General features: G+C 39.9%; 1 protein-coding gene across 1 annotated transcript in view; it reads left to right on the top strand.

Moving 5' to 3' along the window:
• The window catches only part of prmt3 (protein arginine methyltransferase 3), a 326,098-nt gene that overhangs the window by 267,412 nt on the left and 43,791 nt on the right, over positions 1 to 14,895 (top strand). Inside the window, exon 17 of the mRNA XM_034163908.1 lies at positions 3,287 to 3,374. Coding sequence (XP_034019799.1) covers positions 3,287 to 3,374 — 88 coding nt within the window. The remainder of the gene's footprint in view (positions 1 to 3,286; positions 3,375 to 14,895) is intronic.

Here is a 14,895-nt window from a genome sequence, read left to right as displayed (position 1 = left end):
CAGACTGATTCATACACACACACACACTGAACTTCAAATGATTTTCTTACAGAAGTGGATCATGGAAAAGTAGGTGAGCTGTAGCAAAACACAGAGTAGACATGTGATTCCAAGTATTTCAGCAACCTTTTTTAATCTGTAGTCCTTGAAGATCGGCAGTAATTTTTTGCATGGTGGCGTTTTGAAAGCTTTTCAATTTTACCATTTTTGTCAATTCAGTGTAAGCTGCATATAATTGTACCTTTCTGTTGTGCTGTCAGAAATGCATGTGCCACCACTCAAAAGTGATATGGGCTCCACTCAGAATGCACAACTAATCAAATCTGAATATAATTCTGGAACCAAAACGGTAGTGGTTCATATACATAAATAAATAATCTTCACACACTGCACTATCATTTGTGTGTGACCCACGATTAAAGTCCAGATTTGTCCCCATCAGATGTTTCTGTGAAGGCTCTCAGTTGTCCAGGTGGTTTCCATAGTAGAGAAGCTTGAATCTTCGACTGGACTGGGTTGCTTGACGTGAGGACGTTTTGCTTCAAATCACAGAAGCTTCCTCAGCTAAAATTCTTACGCTGGTAGTCTGACTTCTGTCTTGACTCTTGTAGAGAAGAACAAATAGAAGCCACAAAAGCTGGAGTTTTAAACCTAACCAGACCCCTCCTACCAAGAGGCAGACTGCTATTGGCTAGTGACTAAACAATTGCTTTAATGAGCACATATTGTGCACTAGTTAGCACCCTCCTAATGCCAGGGTAGCTGTCCCTCCTAACGATGGGACTGACGCCTCTCCTGATGACGTGAATGACTCATTACCATGAACAAAAGACTGAAACTGCATTGCTCTGTTTGTAACTTGGGATCCTGTCCTTAGGGTGAACTAATTTCTGTCTCAAGGTGTTAACAGGTTTAAAGCAAACTGGAATTTTGTGCTGTCTGAAGATCCTCTGTAGTTTTTCCCCTACTCCTGCTAAATAAGGGAGAGACACTCCTCTTCTTCTTGTCTCCGTCTCCTGTCTGTCTGGTCTCTTTGTTCTCTGGGACTTCTGCACTTTATCCAGGGACCATTGTGGGTACCCATATATTGTGAGGGCTTTCTGGACATGTTGTTGTTCTTTAGCCCTTCCCTCTGTAGTTGTGGGCACCTGTAGGGCTCTGTGTTGAAGAGTCCTGATCACCCCGAGCTTGTGTTCAAGGGGGTGGTTTGAGCCAAAGAGCAGATATTGGTCAGTGTGAGTAGGTTTTCTGTAAACCCCTGTCTGGAGCTGCCTGTTCTCTCCAGTCATAACATCACAGTCCCCCATCAGATGCTGTACTTTATCTTTGTTCAGGGAAAAAGAAAAACCATCTCAATGCAGGGTTTCCTTCTGATAACTGGTGAAGGATCACGTCTTGTGTTTGTTGTTCTTCTTGTTCTTCGTTCATCTTGATTCACCATCCACCTGCATGTCCTCCTTCAGTACATCCATAAACCTCCTCTTTGGCTTCTCTTTTCTTCTCCTCCCTGGTGGCTCCATCCACAGCATCCTTTTCCCTATTTACCCTGAGGTTCCCTCTCTGCACATGTCCAAACCATCTCAATCTTGCCTCTTTGACTTTGTCTCCAAACTGTGTAGTCTGAGCTGCCCATCTGATATGTTCATTCCTAATTCTGTTCATCCTCGTCACTTTTTTTAGTGTCACCATCTCAAGGCCGTACAGCATAACTGGTCTCACTGCTGTCTTGTAGACTTTGCCTTTTTGGTCTTGCAGATATTCTTCAGTCACAAATCACTCCTGCCACCTTTCTCCACCCACTCTACCCTGCCTGCACTCTTGTCTTCACCGCTCTCACACTCTCCATCACATTGGACGGTTGACCCCAAGTATTTAAATTCATCTACTTTCACCACCTCAACTGTTTGCAGCTGTTCTACACCACTGGGCTCCCCCTCATTCACACGCACGCACTTTATCTTGCTCCTCCTGACTTTCATTCCCCTTCTTTCCAAAGCATATCTCCACTCTGTCATCTTGAAAAGTTATAGTCCATGGAGACTCCTGTCTGATCTCCTCTGTCAGTCTGTCCACCACCACTGCAAGCAAGAAAGGTCTCAGGGCTGATCCTTGGTGTAATCTAACCTCCACCTCAAATACATCTGTCATTCCTAAAGTGCATCTCAGTGCTGTCAAACATCGCCCTCACATACCTCTCTGCCCCTCCAGACTTTGTTATACGAGGTCTGTCAATAAAGTATAGGTCCTTTTTATTTTTTTCAAAAACTATATGGATTTCATTCATATGTTTTTACGTCAGACATGCTTGAACCCTCGTGCGCATGCGTGAGTTTTTCCACGCCTGTCGGTGACGTCATTCGCCTGTGAGCACTCCTTGTGGGAGGAGTCGTCCAGCTCCTTGTCGGAATTCCTTTGTCTGAGAAGTTGCTGAGAGACTGGTGCTTTGTTTGATCAAAATTTTTTCTAAACCTGTGAGACACATCGAAGTGGACACGGTTCGAAAAATTAAGCTGGTTTTCTGTGAAAATTTTAACGGCTGATGAGAGATTTTGAGGTGATACTGTCGCTTTAAGGACTTCCCACGGAGCGAGACGTCGTGCAGCGCTCTCAGGCGCCGTCGTCAGCCTGTTTCAAGCTGAAAACCTCCACATTTCAGGCTCTATTGATCCAGGACGTCGTGAGAGAACAGAGAAGTTTCAGAAGAAGTCGGTTTCAACATTTTATCTGGATATTCCACTGTTAAAGGAGATTTTTTTAATGCAAGACGTGCGGACAGATTGCAGCATCGGCTCGCAGCCGCTGCAACGCTCCGCCACAGGAAAAACACCTCCGTTGGAAGCCTTAAGGACAAGTTGGAACATGTCCAGCTGTTAAACAATTTCTCATATACTCACTCCACTGAAAGCCATCAAAAGCCGCCTGGATTTTACAAATGGTTATCAACACGGAAGTGTTTTTCCTGTGGCGGAGCGTCACGGCGGCTGCGAGCCGACGCTGCAATCCGTCCGCACGTCTGTCAAACAAAGCGCCAGTCTCTCAGCAACTTCTCAGACAAAGGAATTCCAACAAGGGGCTGGACGACTCCTCCCACAAGGAGTGCTCACAGGTGAATGACGTCACCGACAGGCGTGGAAAGTTTAGAAAGATCTAAGTGTGGAGATGATAAGGAGCAAAACTTGCAGGAACATTCTGAACTGAGTGAAGCTCTGAGGGTTTTTCTCATTTCATCATGACTGTTTTGCTTTTGTTTTTGTTTATTTTTGTTTTTGTTTTTTATTCATGGCAGGTTATGTTCTCCACTGGTCCTCATGTCACAAAGACCCACTGGAAGCAGACTGTTTTCCTCCTGGAGAGACCATTTCAGGTCCAGGCTGGTTAGTGGCTCATGACACAGTTCTGAAACATTCACCAATGTTTTAGATTTGTTTACCATGTATGTTGTAAAAAAAAATTACACACACACACGTGTGTGTGTAAGTCATGCAGTCATGCATACACACACACACACATATATACATTTAAAACCAGTCAGTCTGAACAGTAAGTAAGTGGGTTCTAAAGCCGTCCAGCACTGAGAGTCTGCAGGTTTATAAAGATAAAGATAAACTGTATTGATCTCACAGAGGAGATATTCACATGTTTCATCAGCCCTTAAAAAAAACACACAAGATGGGTGTAAGTATAGGAAAATGCTCATCAAACAGCGTGTGCAAGGATAAACAATAATAATAATACTTGTAACAGTACAAGACATAAGAAATGAGGTAGAAATAGAATAAGTATGTATATTTATACACACACTCACATGCACACATACATATATATATATATATATATATATATATATATATATACACATATACATACACACAATAATAGTAGTGCTATGTCACTAAAAAGATTAATCCAGGTTTTGAGTATATTTCTTATTGTTACATGGGAAACAAGGTACCAGTAGATTCAGTAGATTCTCACAAATCCAACAAGACCAAGCATTCATGATATGCACACTCTTAAGGCTATGAAATTGTGCTATTAGTAAAAAAAAAAGTAGAAAAGGGGGTGTTCACAATAATAGTAGCATCTGCTGTTGACGTCACAAACTCAAAACTGTTATGTTCAAACTGCTTTTTTAGCAATCCTGTGAATCACTAAACTAGTATTTAGTTGTATAACCACAGTTTTTCATGATTTCTTCACATCTGCGAGGCATTAATTTTGTTGGTTTGGAACCAAGATTTTGCTTGTTTACTAGTGTGCTTGGGGTCATTGTCTTGTTGAAACACCCATTTCAAGGGCATGTCCTCTTCAGCATAAGGCAACATGACCTCTTCAAGTATGTTGACATATCCAAACTGATCCATGATACCTGGTATGCAATATATAGGCCCAACACCATAGTAGGAGAAACATGTCCATATCATGATGCTTGCACCAACATGCTTCACTGTCTTCACTGTGAACTGTGGCTTGAATTCAGAGTTTGGGGGTCGTCTCACAAACTGTCTGCGGCCCTTGGACCCAAAAAGAACAGTTTTACTCTCATCAGTCCACAAAATATTCCTCCATTTCTCTTTAGGCCAGTTGATGTGTTCTTTGGCAAATTGTAACCTCTTCTGCACATGTCTTTTATTTAACAGAGGGACTTTGCGGGGGATTCTTGCAAATAAATTAGCTTCACACAGGCGTCTTCTAACTGTCACAGCACTTACAGGTAACTCCAGACTGTCTTTGATCATCCTGGAGCTGATCAGTGGGTGAGCCTTTGCCATTCTGGTTATTCTTCTATCCATTTTGATGGTTGTTTTCCATTTTCTTCCACGCATCTCTGTTTTTTTTTTTTTTGTCCATTTTAAAGCTTTGGAGATCATTGTAGATGAACAGCCTATAGTGTTTTGCACCTGCGTATAAGTTTTCCTCTCTCCAATCAACTTTTTAATCAAACTACGCTGTTCTTCTGAACAATGTCTTGAACGTCCCATTTTCCTCAGGCTTTCAAAGAGAAAACCATGTTCAACAGGTGCTGGCTTCATCCTTAAATAGGGGACACCTGATTCACACCTGTTTGTTCCACAAAATTGACAAACTCACTGACTGAATGCCACACTACTATTATTGTGAACACCCCCTTTTCTACTTTTTTTTTTTACTAATAGCCCAATTTCATAGTCTTAAGAGTGTGCATATCATGAATGTTTGGTCTTGTTCCTCTTGGTTGGTGGAACGAAAAGCAGCTTTGACTTTTTGTTAATTCTTTCAAACGTGTGATCTCTTAAACTACCGTACCTTTTCCTCGTGCTCTTGTCTCCATTCATTAGAGACGCTCTCTGGCGTGTACTTTTTTGTCATGCGGGCCTCGGCAGCGCGTCGTCGACGCTGCAGCAGGTAATCTGTCTACTGCAGAAGTGTAGTCAGACTGGGTGACACCTGTTATCTGTCACCCACAGAGACAGGAAGAGATCAAAACAAATCACGCTCAGCCATCAGAGACAGCATGTAAAACTTCATCTGATAAGTGGTCACAGGCCACTGACTCCTGACGCTTTACAAGAGGAGGAGCTTTGTAACCCATCAGTGAAATATTTATCACATCCCTGTCCCAGTACCTTTAAATACTCTTCAATAAATGCTACTACTTGCATTCCGCGGGGATTTTTATTTTTTTGGTCCATGAAAAGGCGAATGTGCCACTGCCTGTGTGCATGTTTGTGTCTGTGTTTATGTCGAGTTTCTTTCAAAACTAACTTAAGGAAGTGTGTAGTAACACAGCACAACACAAACCACTAAAGGACTTTGACTGTTCATCAAAAAGGACATAAATGGTAGTTTTTGTCAGTAGCACTGCCAGAATTTTAAAGGCTTTTTTAATATTTGCCACAGTGGCAGTTCACAGGCAAACCCGATGTCCTGTCGAGATGAAGTGCGTCACACTATACTGCGCATGCGCACATCGCTCTACACCGGACTTGAAGGCGTCACCTGTCGAGATGAGGTGCCTCGCGCAACTGCACATGTGGCGATGATGTAACTCGCTCGACGTGCAACTGAGCATGCGCATTTTTTTTGTTGTTTTTTTCCGTCAAAGGTTTTTTTTTATTAATTGTATTCAGTGTATTTATAGCCTAGTAAGTAAAACATTTTCTGTATTTTACGTTAGGAGCATAAATGTATGTATATGTATATTTTGCCTGTCAAAATAAGCTAACTCCAGGTTAAAAATACTTACCATTTTATAGTGAGTATATTTTATACATTACTACGTTCAGATGAACAATTTATGCATTTACTTGCCCATTAAAATAAGCAAACTTCATCAAGTAATTTTTTCAGTGCAGACATATGCAGTTACGCGAGGAACGTCATCTCGACGATGCACCTCATCTCGACAGAACACCAGCTCCCCACGTCATGCATTCAGTCACCATATGTAACTTGGTGAGAGCTAAACCCTGGTTCACTTGGCAGGTGATGTTGATACAGCATATGGAGCTTTTTTAAAAATATTTACATCAGTATATGAAAAAAATTGTCCAATAAAACAATACGGTAAAAACAAACATTCAAAGATCAACCATGGTTGACGAAAGGATTACAAAATGCATGTAAAAAGAAAAATGCTCTATACAAATAATTCATAAAACTAAGGACTAAGGAGGCAGAAAATAGATATAAGAAATATAAAAATAAGTTAACTAATATTATAAGGGTATGTAGGAAGGAATACTATAGTAAGATATTATATAATAACAAAAATACTATAGTAAGATATTATATAATAACAAAAATAATATCAAAGGAATATGGGATATTTTAAATAGCATTATTAAAAATGGTACAAAATAGCAGAGCTATCCTCAATATTTCATTGATAACAATATCAGAAAGGAAAATATGGATGAGGTGGTTAATGGCTTTAATATTTTTTTTTGTTGTAAATGTTGGACCTAATGTGGCAGAAAACATTTCTAATTCAGTGTTATCTGAGGACTGGAATGGTAATCTTATAGAGAGGAATCCCTGTTCAATGATCCTCACAGCAGTGGAAGAATAAGCAATCATAGATATTGTTAACAATTGCAAATACAAAACATCTACTGATTTAAATGAAATTGACATGATAGTGACCTGTAAAACAGGTCATTGAAGGGATTTCAGAACCATTAACATATATTTGTAATTTGTCATTTCAAACAGGTAAATTTCCCAATGAAATGAAAATAGCCAAAGTTGTACCGCTGTATAAGACTGGGGATAGACACCACAAATTATAGGCCTGTTTCTTTGCTTCCATAATTTTCCAAAATATTGGAAAAATTATTGGGGTGGTGGCCAAGTGGTTAATGCGCTTGGTTTCAGTTCAGAAGGTTCCAGGTTCAAATCCCACCCCTACCACATTTCTCCATGTAATGTGGAGTTGCGTCAGGAAGGGCATCCGGTGTAAAACTTGTGCCAATTCAACATGCAGATCCACCTTGGATTTGCTGTGGCGACCCCAAGTGCAAACAAGGGAGCAGCCGAAAGGGACTTACTAGATTAGATACATTTATAAACAAACATAAATTACTTATTGACAGTCAATATGGATTTAGAGCAAATAGTTCAACATCACTGGCATTAAAAGAATCATTTGAGGAGATCACAAATGCCATAGATCATAAATTACGTTCAGTTGGAATATTCATAGACCTTAAAAAAGCTTTCCACACAATCAATCATGATATATTAATCAATAAACTTGAACGGTATGGGATCAGGGGATTAGTTTTGCACTGGGTGAGAAGTTATTTGAGTAACAGAAAACAATTTGTGAAGTTGGGGGAATATACATCATCATGCTTGGACATTGCTTGTGGTGTCCCACAGGGGTCAGTATTGGGTCCAAAACTCTTTTTACTTTATATAAATGATATTTTTAATGTGTCCAAGATATTAAAATTAGTATTATTTGCAGATGACACAAGTATTTTTTGTTCTGGGGGGGATTTGCAGAAACTACTAAGGAACATCACTACAGAAATGGGAAAGCTGTAAATGTGGTTTGACAGAAATAAATTATCATTAAACTTAAGTAAAACAAAATATATGTTATTTGGCAATTGTAATAAAGACATACAAGTACAGTTACAAGTACAGGGGGTGGATATTGAAAGAGTATATGAAACTAAGTTTCTTGGGTTGATAATTGATGATAAAATAAACTGGAAGTCTCATATAAAACATATACAGAGCAAACTGTCAAGAAGCATTTCAGTTCTGAACAAAGTTAAATACATTCTGGACCACAACTCACTCCGCATTCTCTATTGCTCACTGATCTTACCATATTTGCACTATTGTGCAGAGGTCTGGGCCAATAATTATAAATGTACAACACAGCCATTATTCATACTGCAGAAAAGCGCTATAAGAATAAATCATAATACTGGTTATAGAAACCACACAAATTCAATATTCTTAAAATCAAACATTTTAAAATTTACTGATCTGGTTCATTTTCAAACAGTACAAATTGTGTATAAAGCAATAAAAAATTAACTTCCTGGAAATATTAAAAGCATGTTCTTTAATAGAGTAGGGGATTCTACGTAATCTGAGGGGGGAGTTTAACTTAAAACATCAGTGGGCACGTACAACATTAAAAGGTTTTGTATTTCTGTTTGTGGAGTGAGGATGTGGAACAGATTGAGGGTGGAAGCAATGTCCAAGCATGAACCAGTTTAAGCAGTGGTATAGGTACATGGTTTTTTTCTAGGTATAAGGAGGAGGAAGGGTGTTGAGGGTTAGGGTGTTTTGTTGATCATTGTTTAGTTGTGTGCACTTGTTTTTCTATCTTGTAAATATGTAGTATAAAATCACACACATTGCATATGTATGTAGGTATGTGTATATGTGTATGTATCTACACTAGAGATGTTTATGATGATGGGACTTGAGTTTGTGTTGTGTTAAATGTGTTTGTAGCATGGCCCAAGCAGAGGGTCACCCCTTAGAGTCTGGTCTGCTTGAGGGTTCTTCCTCAGTACATCAGAGGGAGTTTTTCCTTACCACTGTTGCCTGTGTGCTTGCTCTGGGGGTTGTAATGAGTACGTATACGAGTATATGTATGTTTGTATGTATATAAGGGGTGGGCGTTTATAAGCTTTGCTTCTGCTCACCCCCTTTTGGTCACACGTCATGGTGGAATTGTCTTGTGTATCAGTTTTTTTTTTTTTTTTTTTGTTACTGTTGAGTTTGTGTGCCAAATAAATAAATAAATTAATTCATTCATTCATTCAGTGCCTTGGGATCCCGTGTGAAATCTTAGTGGACTTCCCCGTGGATAGAGAAGTGTGGGATGGGCTGAGTGGTCTACTGCCACCACAACCCAGACCCAGATCGCTGGCAGAAAATGAATTAATGAATCCAAAATGGGATCCAAATCACGGAAATGTGAAATGTTCTGTTTCTTGCAGTACAACAACTAATATTTCCATCGCAATGTTTTGTCATATTTATTCAAACAGATAAAATCAAAAGATGTAATAATATTAAGGTTTCGTAGAAGAAAAAAATGCATGATTATTAACTTCACAAGTTCTTAACATGCTTAGTGCTTGTCCTTTTTATTTTTTTGTGCGGGTGTGTGCCGTGTCCCTCCGTGCACGCTATCATAATGAAAATCACAGATGTGGTCGCTTACGCCGGGATGGATGGGCCCCAGGGCCGGTTGTCCACTTGCTGACCAGATTATCAGATGGAAGTGATGGTAATAAATGACCTAGAGGAAGGCGCTTGACGTTCAGCGGTGCCTTCAGTAGCGCTCAGCCCGTGCTGGTGGCAGGCAGGATGATAAGGCCTTCAGAACCTCTGATGCTGCTCAAATCCTGAACCAGGCTTTTTGCTTTGCTGGCTATGATAAACACAGTTAGATCTGACAGTAGAGATGAGGACAGTAATATGCTAACAGTGCGGAGTTTTGCAGTAGCACAGCAATCTGGGAAACATGTGGTTTATTGATCTGATGCAGATGGTCAATCATCTGCTCATAATTACACCTGTGACGGAGACTGTGGGCCCTTTATTGACCATCTAAGGCACATAGTCTGGATTTGAGACTTATATATATATATATATATATATATATACGAGGGTAGGCTGAAAAGTTCTAAGGCTCACTATGATACAGTTAATGCCTTAACTGCATCATAGTGAGCCTTAGAACTTTTCAGCCTACCCTCATATATATAGGGCTTGAGACCAGAAGAACCTCGGTTCAAATCCCAGCCTGACTGGAAAATTACTAAGGGCCCTTGTGTTGAGTTGTAGTCTTACACACCTCTCTGCAGCTTCTCTCCCCCTGCCATCCCCTCATTACCCCATCCCTGTAGAGACGGTACCTGCTCCCAGACCACCAATAACCAGTGAAAATCTATTTAAGCATAAAAATTCAAAAAGAAAAAATAATATAGCACCTTCAACTGCACCACAGACTAAAACAGTTAAATATGGTCTATTAAACATTAGGTCTCTTTCTTCTAAGTCCCTGTTAGTAAATGATATAATAATTGATCAACATATTGATTTATTCTGCCTTACAGAAACCTGGTTACAGCAGGATGAATATGTTAGTTTAAATGAGTCAACACCCCCGAGTCATACTAACTGCCAGAACGCTCGTAGCACGGGCCGGGGCGGAGGATTAGCAGCAATCTTCCATTCCAGCTTATTAATTAATCAAAAACCCAGACAGAGCTTGAATTCATTTGAAAGCTTGACTCTTAGTCTTGTCCATCCAAATTGGAAGTCCCAAAAACCAGTTTTATTTGTTATTATCTATCGTCCACCTGGTCGTTACTGTGAGATTCTCTGTGAATTTTCAGACCTTTTGTTTGACTTAGTGCTTAGCTCAGATAAGATAATTATAGTGGGCGATTTTAACATCCACACAGATGCTGAGAATGACAGCCTCAACACTGCATTTAATCTATTATTAGACTCAATTGGCTTTGCTCAAAATGTAAATGAGTCCACCCACCACTTTAATCATATCTTAGATCTTGTTCTGACTTATGATATGGAAATTGAAGACTTAACAGTATTCCCTGAAAACTCCCTTCTGTCTGATCATTTCTTAATAACATTTACATTTACTCTGATGGACTACCCAGCAGTGGGAAATAAGTTTCATTACACTAGAAGTCTTTCAGAAAGTGCTGTAACTAGGTTTAAGGATATGATTCCTTCTTTATGTTCTCTAATGCCATATACCAACACAGTGCAGAGTAGCTACCTAAACTCTGTAAGTGAGATAGAGTATCTCCTCAATAGTTTTACATCCTCATTGAAGACAACTTTGGATGCTGTAGCTCCTCTGAAAAAGAGAGCTTTAAATCAGAAGTGCCTGACTCCGTGGTATAACTCACAAACTCGCAGCTTAAAGCAGATAACCCGTACGTTGGAGAGGAAATGGCGTCTCACTAATTTAGAAGATCTTCACTTAGCCTGGAAAAAGAGTCTGTTGCTCTATAAAAAAGCCCTCCATAAAGCTAGGACATCTTACTACTCATCACTAATTGAAGAAAATAAGAACAACCCCAGGTTTCTTTTCAGGACTGTAGCCAGGCTGACAAAGAGTCAGAGCTCTATTGAGCCGAGTATTCCTTTAACTAGTAATGACTTCATGACTTTCTTTGCTAATAAAATTTTAACTATTAGAGAAAAAATTACTCACAACCATCCCAAAGACGTATCGTTATCTTTGGCTGCTTTCAGTGATGCCGGTATTTGGTTAGACTCTTTCTCTCCGATTGTTCTGTCTGTTATTTTAATTAGTTACTTCCTCCAAACCATCAACATGTCTATTAGACCCCATTCCTACCAGGCTGCTCAAGGAAGCCCTGCCATTAATTAATGCTTCGATCTTAAATATGATCAATCTATCTTTATTAGTTGGCTAAGTACCACAGGCTTCTAAGGTGGCAGTAATTAAACCATTACTTAAAAAGCCATCACTTGACCCAGCTATCTTAGCTAATTATAGGCCAATCTCCAACCTTCCTTTTCTCTCAAAAATTCTTGAAAGGGTAGTTGTAAAACAGCTAACTGATCATCTGCAGAGGAATGGTCTATTTGAAGAGTTTCAGTCAGGTTTTAGAATTCATCATAGTACAGAAACAGCATTAGTGAAGGTTACAAATGATCTTCTTATGGCCTCAGACAGTGGACTCATCTCTGTGCTTGTTCTGTTAGACCTCAGTGCTGCTTTTGATACTGTTGACCTTAAAATTTTATTACAGAGATTAGAGCATGCCATAGGTATTAAAGGCACTGCGCTGCGGTGGTTTGAATCATATTTATCTAATAGATTACAATTTGTTCATGTAAATGGAGAATCTTCATCACAGACTAAGGGTAATTATGGAGTTCCACAAGATTCTGTGCTAGGACCAATTTTATTCACTTTATACATGTTTCCCTTAGGCAGTATTATTAGATGGCATTGCTTAAATTTTCATTGTTACGCAGATGATACCCAGCTTTATCTATCCATGAAGCCAGAGGACACACACCAGTTAGCTAAACTGCAGGATTGTCTTACAGACATAAAGACATGGATGACCTCTAATTTCCTGCTTTTAAACTCAGATAAAACTGAAGTTATTGTACTTGGCCCCACAAATCTTAGAAACATGGTGTCTAACCAGTTCCTTACTCTGGATGGCATTACCCTGACCTCTAGTAATACTGTGCGAAATCTTGGAGTCATTTTTGATCAGGATATGTCATTCAAAGAGCATATTAAACAAATATGTAGGACTGCTTTTTCGCATTTGCGCAATATCTCTAAAATTAGAAAGGTCTTGTCTCAGAGTGATGCTGAAAAACTAATTCATGCATTTATTTCCTCTAGGCTGGACTATTGTAATTCATTATTATCAGGTTGTCCTAAAGGTTCCCTGAAAAGCCTTCAGTTAATTCAAAATGCTGCAGCTAGAGTGCTAACAGGGACTAGAAGGAGAGAGCATATCTCACCCATATTGGCCTCTCTTCATTGGCTTCCTGTTTATTCTAGAATAGAATTTAAAATTCTTCTTCTTACTTATAAGGTTTTGAATAATCAGGTCCCATCTTATCTTACGGACCTCATAGTACCATATCACCCCAATAGAGCGCTTCGCTCTCAGACTGCAGGCTTACTTGTAGTTCCTAGGGTTTGTAAGAGTAGAATGGGAGGCAGAGCCTTCAGCTTTCAGGCTCCTCTCCTGTGGAACCAGCTCCCAATTCAGATCAGGGAGACAGACACCCTCTCTACTTTTAAGATTAGGCTTAAAACTTTCCTTTTTGCTAAAGCTTATAGTTAGGGCTGGATCAGGTGACCCTGAACCATCCCTTAGTTATGCTGCTATAGACTTAGACTGCTGGGGGGTTCCCATGATGCACTGAGTGTTTCTTTCTCTTTTTGCTCTGTATGCACCACTCTGCATTTAATCATTAGTGATCGATCTCTGCTCCCCTCCACAGCATGTCTTTTTCCTGGTTCTCTCCCTCAGCCCCAACCAGTCCCAGCAGAAGACTGCCCCTCCCTGAGCCTGGTTCTGCTGGAGGTTTCTTCCTGTTAAAAGGGAGTTTTTCCTTCCCACTGTTGCCAAGTGCTTGCTCACAGGGGGTCGTTTTGACCGTTGGGGTTCTTACGTAATTATTGTATGGCCTTGCCTTACAATATAAAGCGCCTTGGGGCAACTGTTTGTTTTGATTTGGCGCTATATAAATAAAATTGATTTGATTTGTGGAAGGTCTTTAATCCCCTGTTGCTCCCAGTGTGTAGTGAATACCTTGTATGGCAGCACCCTGACATCGGGGTGAATGCGAGGCATTATTGTAAAGCACTTTGAGCATCTGATGCAGATGGAAAAGCGCTATATAAATACAGTCCATTTACCATTTATTTACAAAACAAATGTCAACATTTTTGCAGTGCCTGATATCGCCTAATTCCCGGTCAACACAAACTGAGTAAAGAGGTGGACTGTGCACAAGACAGGGGTGACATGGACGAGATGAATGAAACTCAAACAAACACCCATTTCAGAGTCCCTAAACAGGCTAAGGCCCACAGGGTAACTGATTTGAGTATGTGATTCACACATATTTTTGCAGACCGGGTGGTGGTTTTTGCCACGCCAACTAATCCAAACTAATGACCAGCATCATGACAGTGTGACGGTTGGACCTTCAGTGGACCTAATGTCACCAGGCTACAGATACCTACTAGTTTGTGTTGATGATAGTAACTGTGCAAACACAGAAAGTAAATAATGCTGGAATTACACACAACGGAAATACTACTTCTGCGAGTGCTTTTTAGTTCATCCATGAGTACAGTTAACTTCACAGCAAGCCGTATTCTCTGACGTTTGGAATAAAATGCTTAGCAAGAACAGACGTGGATGAGTCCACAGCAGCTTGCAGGGCCCTGGAGTCTGGACTCCTGTCACTGGTGCACAGCTGTCACTCAATGAGACCATGCCCCTAAATTCATAACTTTATGGCTTAAAAAGTTAAAACTGATGATGTATTTTAAAAAAAAGCTCCCCAAACAGTTGTCATTGAGGGGAAAACAAGCTTTTAGTGATGGGAATTTTCCAGGAATTCACAGAAATTCAGGTGTTTACTTCCATGGTGAACGTTTCTGGGTTTTTTTTTTTGTTTTTTTTTTGTTTTTCTTGTCCTGTGTCAAATTTAGTGTATAGCCTGATTTCTTGATCATATTTGTAAAATCATTTGGAAATGTCTCTGAGAGGCCACAGTGGATATTAAGTCTGACGTTTTCACATCCTGATCCAAGACTGAAGGATAAATGTCATGTGGCATCACTCGTCCACACAGCAGCAAATGAGAGACGCCGTTAAAGATTTT

Source organism: Thalassophryne amazonica, chromosome 2, assembly GCF_902500255.1.
Source record: "Thalassophryne amazonica chromosome 2, fThaAma1.1, whole genome shotgun sequence".
Classification (NCBI taxonomy): domain Eukaryota; kingdom Metazoa; phylum Chordata; class Actinopteri; order Batrachoidiformes; family Batrachoididae; genus Thalassophryne; species Thalassophryne amazonica.
The sequence above is the reverse complement of the archived record's forward strand: the minus strand, read 5'-3'. Positions and strand labels throughout refer to the sequence as shown.